The following is a 17,290-nucleotide window of genomic DNA, read 5'->3' as shown; positions in this document are numbered from 1 at the left end:
TGGCAGGGCTGACGGTCACTGGTTTGGTTGGACTAGTTTATACTGCGCGTGTTTAGAACAGGCAGGACCCCAACGGCAGCTGGAACCGTGGGACCGGCGCGCTGGAGGCCAACGGAGCAGATTGGAGGCCTTGCTGGGGGCTGGGCGTGACCGGGGAGGGGGAGGTGAGAGGGATGGAAGAAAACCTCGCAGAACACGGCCTTTAAACAGGGCGGAGAGCAGGAAAGCAGACACAGACGGGGAGAAGCTGATGGAGGCGGCGGCGGCTCCAAAAGCGGAAAAGGTCCACAACCTCAAACGCAGGGAACCGCCAGTGGTGGTTAAGGGGGTCCAGGCCAACACCACCACCACCTGGGAACCTCAGAGATGCCAGTTCTAGGGCCCTACCCCAGACCTGGCGCAGCAGATCGAGGGGGTGGGGAGAAGGAGGGAGGGGGCTCTGCTTCAACCAGCCCCCGGGGATGCGCGTGAGGCTGGTGGCCTGGGGGACGATGGGCAGCTCTGTGAAGAGAAAGCCTCGGGGACCACATACACCGCTTCTCAGCCTCGGCACCTCTGACACTTGGGCAGGTGAGTCCGGGGTGGGGCCGGCCCCCAGCACCGGGACGTGCAGCAGCCCTGGTCTCGGCCCACCGGGTGCCAGCGACCCCATCCCCCGGCACGGCAGCCAAAATGCCTCCAGACTTCACCAAGCATCTCCAGGGGAACAAAACTGCCCTCCGCTGAGAAGGGCTGGCACGGAATAAAGTGCCAAACAAGATATGATGAAGTGACAAACAGGACAAACTACAAGCTGCTTTAATTAACTCAGGAAAAGTGCAGGTTTGTTCCATCAGAGACCGCCTTGCACAGACAGGGCACGTCCCCTTGGCTGACATCGTTTTATCTTGTGGATGTCACGGGTGACGGGTCACTCCTGACTTTCCTTATGAATACAGATCTGGGTCAGGCTGGAGCTTGTGCTGCAATTTTACAACAATCTTCCTGGCGTCTTTGGGGATTCAATTAGCATCGCTCCTTCCGGGGAGCCCGGAGCCCTTCATCAGAGCCTGATCAGAGCCAGAGCACGTGGGGGCAGAAGCTCCAGATGACGGCACAGAACACTCAGCAGCCGGACGGACGCAGCGGGAGGGGCGTGGGCCTGGCAGAGGCACCCAGGTGCTCGGGGAAGGACCGTGCTGGCCGCTCACCACTGAGCTGGAAGGACAGCGGAGGCTGTTCAAACGTCCGAGGACTTTGTATGTTCCAAGGGTTTGTTACTTGCCTGGCTTTCTGCACCAAAGGCTGGCAGTCCTCACAAGGTCTGGAGCCTTTGCCCGGGCGGGGCATCCTGCACCCAGGCCCGCGTGGATGGCTGACGGGGGGCTTCCGGGGACAGAGGAAGAAGAGCAGCTGCCCATCCCTGGGCGCTCAGGTGTGCACGCACCTTGGGTTGGGGGAACCCTTTGAGCGCCTACAGCGGACATCCCAGGGACCCCATCACAGGAGCCCAAATATTCCCACGCTGCCATCGGGTGGCCAGGGCCCCTCCCATGGCTGCGACATGCAAGGGGCTACCTGGGCACAGTCTCTCCTGCGCGCTGGAGCAGTTGGCCTGGTTCAGTTGGGCAGCACACCCCGATGGCCAGACTGACATGGGTCCCTCGGAGGGGGATGCACTGAGGGGCAGGAGCAACAGATGGGGGTCCCCAGGGGCCCCCTGCACCCAGTAACACTCCTGCTTCTGGCCTCGCAGGGAACACAGTTTGGATTCTGCCTGGCCCCACTGCAAACACAACGTGGAGACCGCTGGGGCCTTTGCTGGCCGCTGGGCAGAGGGCTGGGCGTGGGCGGGAGAGGCTCTGCTCAGAGTTCTAACCTTCCCTCTGGCCACGCGGGGCCGGGCTGGTGTAGAGATGTTCAGAGGTGCGTTTACTGCCTGAGCCTCTTCCTCTCCAAGCCTCTCCCGGTTCTGCTCCTCCAGCCCCCAGCTCCCACCCCACCCCGCCCGCCCCATCCTGGGCAGAGTAGCCAGTGGGCAGTGTTTGACAACTCCAGGACTTGCCCCAGGGGCTCTGGTCAGGGAATCTCCTGTGGCCCTTCTCAGTGGACAGAGGGCGGCTCTGCTACTGTCACTCAGTGCCTCGGTTTACCCATCTGTAAATGCCCCCTTAGAGGGCTCTTGGGGAGCCTCAGAAAGGTCCCTGCCATGCTTAGAGCTGCTACTTTCTTGGAAAGTGACAAGCTGTGCAAAGGAACCAGCAGCTTACTTCACAGACCTCCCCCATCTTTGGTTTAAACTCAGATTCTCCGGCAGCAGTAAACCAAAAAAACAACCACGGAGACCCCACCGTGCTTGCAGAGAGCTGTCAGACACACCCTGAAGGCCGCCAGCCGCTTACCGTTCAGAATTGGCGGGCATGGTGGGGTCGATGCAGACCATGGCGTCGTCTGTGGTCAGGAGGGAGATGGTCGTGTTCCTGGAAGACAGCAGAAGCCGGTGTCCCCACCCCGATGCTGTCCCCTGGGCACACACTGAATCTGGGGCTCCCATGAGGTAGGAGCCGGGGTACCAGGCCCATCCCACCCAAGGGGCTGTGAAGAGCTGTCCTCAAGACACTGGCCCTCAGCTTGTAAACAAGTGAAGGGCTGTGTGTGTAGTTCTACGTGCTCCGTGGATGTGTAAGTAACTTAAAATGGGAATTGGAGAAAGTCTAACTTGCTGAGTTGGGAGATTCAATTAAACTGTGGTAAAGTAGAAACGAACGTTTCCATCAGCAGGTGGTGAATTCAGCGTTTCCCTTTCTGCTTCGTTTCCTGTGGGAGTCCATCTAAACCGGCAAAACGCTCTCCTACCAAACAGTTTTAAGTGGATAAGTTCAATCTTCCTCCAACCTCTCATCTCCGGGGGCCTCTCATGCGAGGTGTTGCCTTAACTACGTGACAGCTCTCTGGTCTTCAGCTGTGTATTTTCAAAATCTGTGCAATGGGGGTAACACGTGAATCCCAGGGTTGTTGTCAAGAATAATATATATTTATTTCTCAGCACGGTGCTTAATAAAAGATGCCCCAAACTGTGGGCTATTTCTTGCTGCTACAACCTGCCACTTCCTGTAATTTCAGGAGTGTCATCTCATCCCTGACTCTCCTTTCTCGCACCTGACTTTGAAAGGCCCCTACTGTCCTCTCCCATCCTGCTTGACCTCGGCCGAAACTTTATAGTTAACTGCAGGCCAAAGCCACCCCTGAGCACTCTCTGCAGTCGGGGAGTTAGGACAGAAAATCCACGTGCTCAAACGAACTGTTGATGGGGGGAAATAACTCTTCCGGAATTCTTATGGTTCTATAAGGTAGATCTCTGGTCTTTTCAATTTATTTTTTTTTATTAAAGATGTTTTTTGACCTGGACCATTTTTAAAGTCTTTATCGAATTTGTTACAATGTTGTTTCTTTTTTATGTTTTGGGTTTTTGGCTGCGAGGCAGGTGGGATCTTAGCTCTCTGACCAGGGACCAAGCCTGCATTGGAAGGCGAAGTCTTAGCCACTGGACCTCCAGGGAGGCCCCTCAACTTATTCCTGACATCAGTCTTTTCCTAAACCTTGATCTGTGATAACCTCCCTCCCATCCCCGCTGGATCGTTTGGGGCTGGGGGACCAGAGCCTATGTACCACCATCCTCCTTTACCCTTTCTCTCAAAGCAAAGGAATAAATGAAAAAAGGAAACTCTTAAGACAGTAGTTTCTGCCTAATTCCCCCCAAAGGCTCCCTCCATGTAGCACAGCGGTGGCCATTAGCGGGCGGCAGGCAGCTGTGCCTGAAACCTCCAGGGACTCATCCACTGATTCGAAAGGTCCCGCGTGCAAGGTGCAAGGTGACCCCATGGGCCCTTCCACACCTCCCGTCCCCTAGACTGGGCCACTTGCCCTCCCGGGTACCTGCCCCTCCAGGTGAATTTCAAGGTGTCCCCCTGGCGAGGCAACTCTGGGGCACTCACCGGGGCAGGCCAGTGGCAATGCAGAACAGGTCCATGATGTCACTGGAGTTGCAATACTTGCTGAAGATCACCTGCAAAAAAGAAGCACGAGGCCGTGAGGGGCGGCAGGAGCTGGCAGCCGGTTTCCACGGTGACGTCCGATTCCAGCGCTTTCTCTCCGGTCCCGACCTGCAGGTTAGCTTTTACAAAAAAACCCAAAACAACCCTGGGCACTGGAATGCATGTGCAGGTGGAATGTTACAGGCACGTCTTTTCATTGAGTCGATTTCTACAGGTTGAGAAAAACGTCACTCTTTGGTTTGCTGAGAAGAGTTGTGAAAAACAATACTATCACCCACGTAAGGACACCTGCAAGTGACACGGCTGCCACGCGCCCATCATGGTGACGTTTGATGCACCATGGACATCTGCTTAGTGATATCACAAGAAATTTAAGGTCATTAGCTTAAAAAGAAAAGACTGCCTTTTAGGATTTGGGGGCTGAGGTTGTAGGACCAAAACAAAGAAGGAATCACACTGAGAAAGGATCTGACTGGAACCATCCGCCTGCTGGGTGAACAAATTTCACAGAAAGCAATTCTGCACACAGCCTGGGGGTCCCATCCCTGCTGCACAGGAGAGAAACAGGGTCACGTCAGCATCTTTGGTCTGAGAGGTCCCGATCGTGGGTCTGGGCTCCGGGATCTGTCCCTGGGAGAGGGGGCTTCAAGCACAGCAAGGGGCGCTGTTCTCCGAGGCTGGACAGTGCACGGGGCCGTCTATGCCAAGGCTCCCGTTTTCACCACAACAGATGTTTTCCTTCAACTTCTCCCCTGGCTGACTGCTCTGAGGCCCCCCGTGCTCACCAGCAGAGTCCGTGGGCAGGGGGAGGGCCAGGTGGAAGAGAGTGGGTATTTTTCAGTGCCCAGAGCACCATTTTTTCAGCCAGATCACTTTGCATCTCTTTTTAATTGGAAACCATGCAATAGAGTACGCAGATCCTTTTCCCGCGATCGTGACTGCGCCCTGACTACCGCGGCCTCCTGGGCGCGCTGGCCTGGCAACGCCCAGACAAAGCCGGCTCCACTGCCCGGGCTGCCCGCGTGCCCCCCGGGGCGGCCTGTGCACCCTTGGTGATGGGGGCCATCGATCGGCACTGTCACCTGGCGTGGCTCCGCGCTGGTCCCACCTGGACGCCTGCGGCAGCCCCCACACGGGCCCTGCTGGGTCTCGCCCCGGCACCCGGCCTCGGTTTCTAGAACTCAGACCTGGGTGTGCCCCTCTTCTGGGCAGAAGCCTTTGCTGCCCCGCAGGCCCCTGGCACCTGGGGTTCTGGGGTTTGTCTCTCGAGGCTGTGTCCTCACTGAGCTCCCATCCCCATCTTCACTCCCCGGGCCCCCTTCTCCCGCCCTCTGCTCTGTGCTTCCGCTCCGGGGTCCCCCCCTTCCCGGAGACCCTCCCCTTCCCGTCACCCCAGCCCCTGGGACTCAGGGCCAGCTTCTCCACACGGCCTCCCGACCCCACTGCCAGAAGAGTCTTGCCTTCATCTGCCCACGTTTTCACAGCGGTGCCTCCCCAGCCCCAGCACAGGCCTTAGTTCCCGCCTCGGCTTTTGGGGCTGTGCTCACGGGGGGTGTGACGTGGGGTCCTGGCCATTCGCCTACTGACACAGGACCATTTCTGACTTTCCTACTTGAACCTTTGTGAAGTTCATGTCCACCTGGTGCAGGCTGACTTTGTGGGTTTATTCCACACCCCGGGAAAGGGCAGGGGTGGGCTGAGGCAGAGGGTAAGAAGCTTTGTCTGAGAACATTCCATCTGCCCGGAGATTCCAGGACAGGGCGAGGTGGCTTGCAGGTCATGACCAGACGCTGGTCAGGAGCTGAGTGTGACTCCAGGAAGTTACTGCTGACAAGGCCCTGCCCAGGGAGGGAGGTGGGAAGAGAGACCAGGATCTTGGCATATCTTGGGGGCCTTGACAAGAGGTGAGTTTGCCCAAATTTATAAGCACTGCAGATGAAATCTAGAGGAGATGGCTTCCTAGCCTCGGGAGAGCAAATAATAGAAGCTTTAAAAAGTCCAATTATGAAGGCTTCCAGCGAAACAAACCCGGGAGGGCCCACAGGGCACACGGACACGCTCGCTGCCCCTTTGTAACTGATCCAGCCCAACCCAGTGAGGAAGGCAGCCTTCTTCTGTGTCCAGAACAGTCCTCGAGATTATTTTTGACAACAGGCTGAGGGGCTGGAAGGAAATCAGGAAAAAGCAAAAGAGATGACACTGGGTGTCCTCCATCACCATGGAAAGCCGTGCTGTGTCCATCTGTAAATCCATCCCAACATTCCTCTACTGTACACAAATGCAGCGTTCTTTGGTTTCATCTCTGAACTGGTTGTAACATCTTGCCAGCTCCCTTGTTCAACTAAGTGAGATAAAAATCTTTGACGCATGGCCATTTTATATCTGTGCGAGGGTCAGGCTTCTGCCTTATTTAGTTAACGAGCCTTTAGCGCGGCCAACACAGGTGAGAGGCTGGGGTGAAGCAGCACGTGAACCCTAACATCGGAAGTGCTTGGAGAGCCTAGTTTTTTGCCGGGTGTCAGGAGACGCTTCCAGCCTAGATGGGCTGTCCCTGGTGTGGGAGACCAGCCCCTGCAGCACAAATGCTTGGTTGGCCTGGGCAGAACCCCGCCACCCTCTACCCAGGCAGCCTGGTCAGAGAGGCACAAGGCTTTCTGTTCCCATGCTGAATCATTCTGCAAATCCTTTATCCCTGATGCAGAAATAAACAGCGGGGGGCAGGGGGGAAGCGTTGGTGAAATGAAATTTAAACGTGAGATGTGCAGGCCGCAAGATTAAGAGAGGAATAAAGCTTGATGCTGCCCTCCAGCTGGAGGCAGAGCGGGGCTGCGGTTCACGGGTGAGTGCGGCAGGCGCCCCAGACCCTCTCATGTGGTTTGGTCGGTGGCACCGTGATGCTAAAACAAGACGAGAGAAACAAACGAGGATCCAGGGCCTCTCCTCGGCCGGGTCCCTGCTCATGTTCACCTGGGACCTGTGACTGCCAGCGGGAACCTCGGTGTCCGGAGCCTGCCTGCTGTCTGCAGCTGGGATGACAAAGACGTGTGAGACCAGCCACCGCCAAGCCGTGCTCTGAGGGGCCCCCGGGGAAGCGGCACACAGAGCTGGACGAGGCCCCCCAGGGCCCAGCCAGAGAGTGGCCAAGGAGTCAGCATCACAGCCCAGGCCTCCCTCTGTCCGGCGCACACGCGTGGCCCAAACAGCTCCGACGCCCAGGCTCTGCCTGGCACCTAATGTCTGTATTCAAACCAGCCTCCCCCAGTGACGGTGTTGTGGCAAGAGCAGGGGGTCCTGTGCTTAACCTCGTCCCCGCCGGTTATTCTTTTATCTGTCAGTTTCCTTCCACTGCCCCCCAGCCCCCTGCCGTTGTGGGCAAGACCGTCACCACTCGTAGCCTCAGTCTGCCTTTCTGTAAATGGGGTGGATCATGCCGGCTGCACCTGCCTCTCAGGTCCAAGACGAGCGACACGTGAGGGAACGTGTTTGAACAGAGCCCTCAAGACGCTGTTGCTTTAACACGAAATTCAGTTTCATACCATCTCTGCTGCCTGAGAATGTCCTGGTCCCCACTGGCTCTAAAATCCTGACTGTGGATGGCAGTCTCCAGGGTTCTTCGAGTTGCCAAACGCACCCAAAGTGACTTTTGGCCCTACGTTGTTTGGCACCCAATTTTATTTTAGTAGGACTTCACATTTGCACCCGCAGGATTTCCAGAGCCGGATGAAAGGCTGCTCACCCAGCCCCTCCATGTGCCCTGTTTCTTGGTGGGGGGAGCCCGGGACTCCAGAAAGGCAGGGGCGGAGGCCAGGGCGGGGGCTCCAGGCCGCCACCTCTCCGCAGGACGGTCCTGGGGCTTTGCTGGGAGTGACCAACAGTCCGTGCTGACGAGGAGGAGAGGGGAGTGTCACCGGCGCACACGCGTGTTGACTGGGCTTTCTGGTTCAGTGCACAGTTGGGACCGGCCTTGACCCAGCCCGGTCGGGCAGCCCAGGAAGCAGGCCCAGGGCTCTGGTCAGGGCTGTGCCCTCCCGGCTGGGTTGCTGGTGGGCATTTTTCCGAAGATGTCCTCTGGACCTATCCTCACAGGTGGGGACTTGGGAGTGAGACCCGGGGACTGCGGCGGCCCAGCCACACCCCTCACACCACAGGGCGCCCCCCCCAGAGCCCTGGTCCCTGGGGACCCTGCCCCTCCCTGCGGTCTGACCTACAACTGTTGGGCCAGCACACCATCTCCCTTCCTTGTGAGAACCTCACTAAGAGATTCGGAGCTGGTGGCAACTGGGGTGAGTCACAGGGTCACAGGGAGTGCGACCTGGGTTGACCACACCGGGCCACCCACGAGACCACTAAGGAGGAGCAGCCCCCCGAAAAGGGAGAGGAGGGAGGCTGGATCACGGGTCACAGCGGGCAGGGCGGATGCTGCGGGGGGGTGGGGGCTGAGGACAGGAGAGCCCAGCGCCTCCAGTTGGCACAACCACGGTTGTTTCTTGGTATCAAAAGCACCTCCACGGACACACTCCGAGACCAGGGCTGGAAACTGTGGAGCAGATGGCGAGAGCACTGCCAACCCGCGTCCAGGAGGCCTCGGTGTTAAAGAGACAGGATGGCACTTTCTAAAGGCCTGGGGGTGACGTCTTGTCCATTCTGAGTCCAGAGGCCTCTTCCAGGGATGGGATTCTATTCTGTTTTCCTTTCTCCCCCGGACGCCCCATTCAGAGGCTCACGGAGGGGAGGACGCAGGAAGTGGCCCCCACGTCCCTGTGTTCCAGCCAAATGCTGCTGTTGGCGTGTCAAAAAGCAAGAGGACGGATGGTCTCCAGGCCACCAGGCAGCTCGGATAATCGATAATCGAGTTTCCTGTTATGAGGTTAGGAGGATGGAAATTTGATCATGGCCCAGCCAGGGCTCCAGGAGGGCGCTCTGTGGTCTTCGGCAAGCCAAGCCAGCATGAAAGGGCTTCCATATTCCTCAGGACGGATTCCAACCAGGACTGTTCACCTGGAGATGTGGCGAGCGGAAACTGATTCCGATGGGCTGTGCACCGGGCGGGAAACAGGACACAGGCCACCCAGCAACGGTGGGGCGGGACTCCAGGCTTCAGCAGGATCAGCAGAGGCCCTGAGGTGTTCGCCCACTGGCACGGGGCAGCCCCACCTGTGCTGGACCTTTTCTGAGAGGGTCTTCCACCTCCTGAGAGGGCCCCGCACCCGGCTTCCCCACCCTCGTCCCGCGGGAGCTTCCAGGGCTCTTCGAGTCTGCCTCTCCATTTAGGCGGCAATCTGGCTCACCTGTCGTGTTTTTGTGACTCTAAAAGATGCAGAATGAAGCCCGATGCGCTCCAGTTTCCAGGCTGGAGGGGCCGGTCCCGCGAGATACCTCTGCTGACCAGTCTGTCAGTTCCGCAGCAGACTCCGCTGCGGGGAGGCTGCCCGGACGGTGACACACACGGTTCCACGCAGCTCAGGCTCCACCCCCCTCCCCCCCCCACTCCACTCCCAGCCCCCGTCTGTGCGTCCATGACCATGGCACGTGGCCGGCCAGCACCTGCTTCCACGTCCGCCCCATGACGGTCGTGGCTGCCACACCGGTCGGTTTTCAGACCTGGAGGCTGACTCCTGCTCTGTCCGTGGGCCCAGAGTCTGGGGCAGCCGGCCTGGGGGGGGGGGTGCCCGGGAACGCTGGCTGCTGGTGCAAAGATGCTGTGTTCCCTCTTTGCCAGGCGTCAGCTCTGATTTTTGCAGCATGCACCTGACGGCTATGCCCCCGACACCCACGACTTGAAATCCACGTGTGAATTCATACCGGTGAAACTTCTTAAAAGAAAGTTTCAGAATACGCTGGTATTAATGTCTATCACCTGCTCTCCTCTGCCTTCCCGCCTCCCCTCTCTGTAAGGCGGTGGATGGAGGAGTCGTGACGGGGGTGTCTACTGGCGCTGGGCTCCCCGTGGTCCAGGCACAGGACAAGCCTGGCCGCCGGGGGGGGGGGGGTGGGGGGGGGAGAGGGCCACCCTGGCGTGGGGGGTGGTCAGGCACAGGAAAGGTTTCCAGTAGAGCATCCTTCTCATGTGGGCTCCACGGGTGAAAATGACTTGTCATCGTCCCTGCCCCATTTGGCCATTTCAGCATCTATTCAGCCCAAATGTGGTCGGCAGCGGCTGCTGGGGACACTATTTCCTCTGCTGAATAACTGGGAGCCTGCACAGGAGGGGCAGTGAGAGCAGAGCAGAGCTACCCAGAAAGCTGAGAGACAGCCAGCCCCTCCTCCCACCCCCCCGTGACGCTAAGCACCCTCGGGGACCGGGATGAGTGCCCTCTGCGCCCGGACTCGGAGTAGAACCCGAGTTCGGTTTCCTATTTCTATGCGAGGCACTTCCTTGCAGCTGCTGGGAACACTTCTTGCTGGGTTTGTCATATTTTGGTTTGGACGGGCATGGAGTCAGCAACCACTGGAAGCTGTGGGTTTCTCATGCAGACATCTGTGGCTCTAGGTTGTGAAATGTTCCCAGTCCTCACCAATAAGATAACCAGACAGCAGTTTAGGTTTGGGCTGAGTTTTGCAGGCTGGGAAAGACAAAAGCCACCACTCTCGCAAAAGAAAAGTTCAGTGTGCGGATGTCGGGAGGGAACCAGGGGCCGGGCAGGGCAGGGGACGGTCGGAAGTCTCCCGAGAAAGCAGTGCGGCCCCGGGGATTTTCTCTGCGAGGCCGGCTACAAACTCTCCCACCAGGGGGACACCTCACGAAGCTCGTAAACCAGGATGGCATCAGTTCCCTTTCAAAACCATTAAGAATAACCCACAGGTCAGCTGTGCTTTTGGGGTTGGTTGTTGTAACACGCGCAGTCACGTTCATTGTCTGGCTGTTACGTTCGCACCGAATGTGAAATTTTTCATGTGATTGCCTTAGCAACAATTTTCACAGAGCGTCCTTGAACTTGGAGCAACACATCTCAAGTAAAATTTTCCTGATTATAGTTCTTCTGCAGTTTTCCCCCGGAGTGATTTTAAACGGCTACAGCTGAAGATGAGAGCCAGGGTGTGTAGACACCAGGATGCCGAGGTCCCGAAGCAGGCAGGGAAGAAAGGCACGTCTCCTTTCCCAGCAAGCATCCTTCCCGAGGGCACATGGCGAGCTCTGTTCCTCCATGCGGTACCTGGCTCCGCTTCCTTCCTCCGTCAACTGGAACTGGACATTCACGCTGGCCACCTCCTCGCTCCATTGATCTCAGCCCCCAGCATCTTAAATCTCAGCACTGACACTTCGTCACAGTTGTATTTACTCTTGTAACTAGATGATGAATTATACATGTCACTCTGACATCAGAAATCTCCACCCAACCAAACTAGGGTACTGACTTCTAAAAAGAGCCATACTGGCCCTCCAAGAAATGCAAGGCAAATCATCACACTGGCAAGAATGGAAAAGTGACGGAGAGCCCAGATCTGGAAGCAACCCAGATGCCCTTCAGTGGGTGAACGTTAAACAAACTCTGGTCCATCCACACTGCGGATGAATTATTGATCTACGCAGCTGAGACAGATCCCAAGGGATTTATGCTGAGTGGATAAAAGCCAACCCCAAAAGGTTACACACCGTATGATTCCACTTATGTGACATTCCTGAAATGACAAAATTATAAAGACAGAGAACGGTGTTAGGGACGGAGGTGGGGGGTGGGGGGTGGGGGTCTGGGTGGAGGAAGGAGGTGGGTGTGGTTATGGAAGGGCTGGGACCGTCCTCTACCGTGACTGTGGTGGTGGATACGAGACCCTACACATGTGATTAAACTGTACAGAACTCAACGCACACAGTCAAATGAGCACAGCAGAATGGGGGCAGTCTGAACAGGGCGGGGGGTCGTCGTACTGTGATGTCCTGGCAGTGACCCCCCTGTATTGCAACTCTGCAAGACGTTCCCCTGGGGGGAGCTGGGCGAAGGGTAGGCAGATCTCCCCGTAGTACCGCTCCCAACTACATGCTCATCTCCAATTATCCCCAAGAGCTTCTCTGAATAAGGTGAAAGCACCAACTCCGGCTGCGAGTGGGGACAGGGATGCCTTTGGAGGAACGTGTGTCCGGGTAGCCCAGCTGGGAAGCAATGTGGACATGCGTACCCTTTGACCCGGAACCCCATTTCCAGAAACTGCTCTTAAGAAAATAATAACAAGAGGAAAGCGGGGGGTGGGGGTGGGGTGGGGTGGGATGAATTAGGAGGTTGGGATTGCCACATATACATTAGTAATGAGAAAAAAATATCAAATTGTACACTTTAAACATATGCAGTTTATTGTATGTCAATTATATCTCAATAAAAGTCCTTAAAAAAACAGAAAACAACAGCAAACATAATAATAAGAGCATTTATTAAGTGCCAGGCAGTGTTCTAGTCACCTCTCAGGCTTAGGCCCAAACCACTGCCCTGCACGGCCCCTTTACAAGCAGAGAACTAGTTGGAGGTGTTCCTTTTGTGTTAGTTACTGAAGAGAAATGGAATTAAGCTAAATATCTCAAAACGATGAAATGATTACATCTGAGTAAGTCTCCACGATGGAACATTATATAGGCACTAAAATCGTGTTTTTGAGTCCTGCTGATGTGATGCTGAGCAACCGTGGTCAAAATAAAAAATTATGTGAAAGAAAACGATCCTCTCTCCCTCGCTCTCTCTGAAAAGACAACACCAGCAAGAGAGGCCTTGAAATGTTAGCAGCAGTTTCCACTGTCTGCTAGAATAATGGGTTATTTTCTTTTCTTTTTCACACTTCTCAGTAGTTTTCAAATATTCTATGATGAACAGGCAGGGCTTTTATAACCCAAAGAAAAGTTATCTAGATCTAGAAGCTGAGGTTAATAATTGATAACAGAACTGGCTTATGAATATTTCCTCCTAATAGCAGGCTGCGCTGTATTTACATAAGAGTCTTAGGAGAGGGAAATAAAAGGTCTTTACCATTTTTATTTGGAAAGAATACTCTTTGGCTGTAAGCCAAGCGGATGAGAAAATTAAATGACAGTTAACCAGAGGACAAAAATCAGAATGTAAATAGCATTTGGCTAGGAGTGGGGGGAGCTGGTGCGTGAGCCGGAGGTACCAGGAGAAAATCAGAGGCAAGGGAGAGGCAGGGACCCCGTGGGTGGGGGACAGGGATGCATGGAGAGAGGGGATGACCCGGGTGCCTCCTGGGACGGACGAGGAAGCAGGTCCCACGGGTCTGCGCCGGCTGCACGGACACAGGCTGACGTGTGGCTGGAGGGCTCGGCCGTGACCCCCAGGGGACCCGAGGCCGTGCAGACGGAAGGGGCTGCAGAGAAGCTGCCCCTCACCCCCCCAAGGCCCCAGCTGCTCTGAGTCCTGAGACTCACCGCCCACACGCCGGGATGTCTTGTTAAAGAATTTCTGAGTGCAACAGTTTTGCATCTACCAAACCCAAATTCCCAGTCCAGCCCTCTCCCTATACTTCAATTTAAAAAAAAAAAAAGATAACAGAAGAAAGAGAATGTCTACAGCGTAAGACCCTAACCTAATGAGCCTCACGCCTATGCATCTCCCCAACCCACCCACGTGAGACTTTCGGCAACCAGGAAAGGTGCGGGGTCCCCCTAGGGGGCTGCGGTGAGCCTGGGCAGTGGCCCCGTGGGGTCCAGACCAGCAGGCAGGGTGAGACCGGCTGGGTGGTGGGGTGGAGGTGAGGAGCCACACCCCAGACACCGGAAGGCGGTCTGGATGCCCAGCGCTGCCCTGGGGCGGGGGTGGGTGGCGGTGGCTGGCCAGCACAGGCTTCAGCTTCCCTTTCTTCAAGTAGGTCAATGCAAACTCCTTCAGACACTAATTATAGAGCGAGTACTCAGCTGTGATAACCTCAGTATGGACGCATCCGAGCAGGGACACGTCATCCTTGGGGTCGGTACCCACGAGGCCGCCCACGACTGCCGTCCTGAGACCTGAGTGTCTCCTACATGCTGGCTGGCGGCGAGTCACAGGGCCGCGCTGCCCAGGCCTTCGGGCCGGTCCACGGCTGCAGGACCGTGCAGGCCAGGGCCCGCCTCAGGGAGCATTCTGGGGCCAGTGAAACGAGCTGAAGGCAACTGATGCTGAGGCCAGTGCGAGCCTGCGGCTGCCATCCTGAGCCCCAATTCCAAACGCAGTGCTCACACAACGACCCTCTCTGTTCCCAGTAATTCTCCAGTGGGTTGCTGCAGGTTTGAATTTATAGGATAAATGGGTACTAACGCATGTCACTTAACTGCTTGCATAAGCTGTATATAGGGCTATGCGTAAAATTTTTTGAGAGAAAAACAGTTCAGTTGCTAAAGTTATACAAATCACTGCACTAAGTCTTTGGCCATCAGGGCGAGGGGTGCCTGGCAGCGAGGAACGTCAGCGAGTGGCTGCCCTTTGTGGGCCCTGGGTTGGCTGGAGCCCCTGAGGTTCCCACTGTCTCACATCCCGGGGTCGCCCTTGGCGGGTGCCAGGGGTGTGCACTGCTCCAGGCACGTGCAGGGCAGAGGGGTGGGTAGAGAGGATTCGGGGAACTGAGCTCATGTCCCAGCCCCCTTCCTACCAGCTTGACCCAGGACAGGTTTCTTAACCTTTCTGAGGCTCTGATTTTTCATCTGCAGAGTGAGGGTTATCGTACCAAGGAGAAGGTTTCATCAGGACATACCGAGGGCCTGGTACCCAGGAAGTGCTCAGTTGAGTGGCAGCTGTGATTACAGGAGGGCCCCTTGAAGCTCAAGGATGCCTCCCCTGGAGACGGAGAGGCTCCTCCGCGACCCTGTCCAAGGCCATTTTCATGAGCAAGAGGCGGTGAGGACGCATAGCCTTAACTTCACCATGTCGGCATCTCTGGGCGGCTCACGTGCCAGGACATCGGGATCCCTTAACTGGGGAAGGCGGCCACAAAGCAGGCTCTGACGCGCTCACGGACCCTCCAGTGCTGATTATCAACCTCGTCCAGCTACACACAGAGTGCAGGGGCAGCCAGGATTGCGCAGGACAAATGCGTGTTAGTCAACAGGATCACCAGGTAGGATTCAAAACACTCTGACAGGTTAAATGATCGATTCGACCTCACTCTGCCGAGCGTCAGGTTTCTTCTGTTAAACACGGAGGGAAGTCTGTGGAGGGTGAGGCCCTTGTGGGAAGGACCCCCGTCAGTTCCTCTGTGTTCCCGCTGTGAGCACAGGGCCTGTCCACAAGATCAGGGGACACTGGTGCCCAAGCCTCCCCCTGTGTGAACAAGCTGAGGCTGAATTCTGCATCTGCTGGTTTTAGATGATGTCACTAAGGATGCCAGTTCCACCACCACCTCCACCATCACCTCCACCATCATCACCACCACCATCACGTCTACCGCCAGCAATTAATGAGACTGAACCCACGACTGGGTCAGAACCTCAGCCAAGTGTCTTATACCCTGTGACCCTGGGTCCTTAGAAGGTCCTCACAGAGGAGAACTGTGAGCCACAGAGAGAGACCCCGGCCTGGCTGGGTCCGGGTGGTCCTGGAGGCGCACTCGACCCACCTGGCTCCAAGCCCAGAGATGCGTGCAGTGCCTGAGATGAGACCTTTAATGCTGGTCCGGATGGGAGCTGGAGGTGGTGTCTGGCCCCTCTGCCACTGTCACTCTGCTCTAACGGCGTGCGCATCCTTTGTTTGCCTTGTTCCCAAATTACTGATGTTTCCACTGATGCGTACTTGGGACCAGTATTGATTTGGACCCCATACGTGGAGGAAAGTAAACCAATCCAAATTCCTTTTTCTTTGTCTATCAGATCATGATTCATGTTTTAATAGCTTTTATAAGCTATTAAGCTTTTACAGGACTTTGCCCCCAAAGCGAACCAGAGCGTTTCAGTCTGGTCCCCGGTCTCGTGCTCCAGGCCCACGAGCCAGAACCCACCGGACCAGCTGTCCGCACAGCCAAACCCAACTCAGAAGTGGTTCTGCAGCTCCACTATCTTTGGGGAAGCTCAAAGCTGATTTTCTACTGCCTTTTTGGCATCTGAGAATTACAAGTGTTTAATATATAAAACAAACACGGTAAAAAGAAACCAAGACCCAAATCCCACATTTTACTGCTTTTCACTATCACTCAAGAAATAGGTACGTTTTCACCAAAGAAAAGATGGTAGGCTATCTCCCCATCCATCCACCCACCCATGTATACCTGCAAGTCGTCTGCAATTCACCTCTAATTATAAATCCTATATACAAATGTAAGCATGTTGTTCGATCTGTCCAGCCCCTTGTTTCTAGAACGTGTAACAATAACGTCACGTTCAGAACGGGTCACTCCTAACTACCAAGCAGGCAATCACAGCTCCTTTGTCTGCTAAGATAAAATCTGAATTAGGCCTTATTTCTCTTTCCAATTTAAGAGGTATTTTTCTGGCCCTGTCATTTGAAAAGAATATAGAGTAATAATAACAAAAACTATCATTTATTACTATGAGCCAGACACATTACATACTCTCTGTAAAAAAAAAAAAAAAAAAGGAAAAAAAGACCTTTTGTGTAACAGAAATGCTCCAACGTCTACAAAATCAGGAGGCCTGGCATAATGGACTTCACTCCCCACCCCCCGGCGTCCACAGCTATCTACACGAGACCTCCTGCACCGTCCGTCCCCCGACTTCTCCCTCCACTGGGGCTATTTTAAAGCTCATTTTTGACATCATATTATTTCACGCATGTATTTCAGTGTACATCTCTACAATATAAGATCTCTTTCTTATGGTTTAAGATAGCCACAGTGTGACTGTCACACGGAAAGAAAATTGACAACAAGCTCCTTTATCATTTCTCAGACTGTCAGATATCTATCTTTAGGGTGTGTTTTGAGGACCAGAAGTAATATGTCTTCGGCAAATAAACGGCAAGGAATGTAAAGGCGACGAAACAAATGGGTAGAAAGATACCAAGTTAGCGAGCAAATGCACCGTGTGGGCTCTGTGTGGGTCCTGACTTGAAAACACGCGTGTGTGTGTGTGTGTGTGTGTGTGTGTGTGTGTGAGAGAGAGAGACAGAGAGAGAGAGAGAAAGAGAGAGAAATGGTCCCCTTTTCTTGCCATTTATTTGTTGAAGAGCACGCATTATCTTTGATCTTTAAAGCAAGCTTCAAAGGTGGGGACGGGTATTCCTATTTTGCAGGTATTAAGGCTCAGAGAGTGGAGGCACTCTTCCAGGGTCACACAGCCAGTGAGCGGGAATGAAAAGGAAGGGATGGGCGGAGGTCCGGGCGCAGGGGAAGAG

The 17,290-nt window shown here is 55.2% G+C and overlaps 1 protein-coding gene across 4 annotated transcripts in view; it reads right to left on the bottom strand.

Moving 5' to 3' along the window:
* The window catches only part of PDE9A (phosphodiesterase 9A), a 92,998-nt gene that overhangs the window by 60,245 nt on the left and 15,463 nt on the right, over positions 1-17,290 (bottom strand). For all 4 annotated transcript variants that reach the window (XM_057697916.1, XM_057697918.1, XM_057697917.1 and 1 more), the window contains exons 2-3: positions 3,975-4,045; positions 2,382-2,459 (exon numbers count right to left, since the gene is read on the bottom strand). In XM_057697916.1, the coding sequence (XP_057553899.1) occupies positions 2,382-2,459; positions 3,975-4,045 (149 nt within the window). The remainder of the gene's footprint in view (positions 1-2,381; positions 2,460-3,974; positions 4,046-17,290) is intronic.

Source organism: Hippopotamus amphibius, chromosome 10, assembly GCF_030028045.1.
Source record: "Hippopotamus amphibius kiboko isolate mHipAmp2 chromosome 10, mHipAmp2.hap2, whole genome shotgun sequence".
Classification (NCBI taxonomy): domain Eukaryota; kingdom Metazoa; phylum Chordata; class Mammalia; order Artiodactyla; family Hippopotamidae; genus Hippopotamus; species Hippopotamus amphibius.
This window is presented reverse-complemented; position numbering and strand designations above follow the sequence as displayed.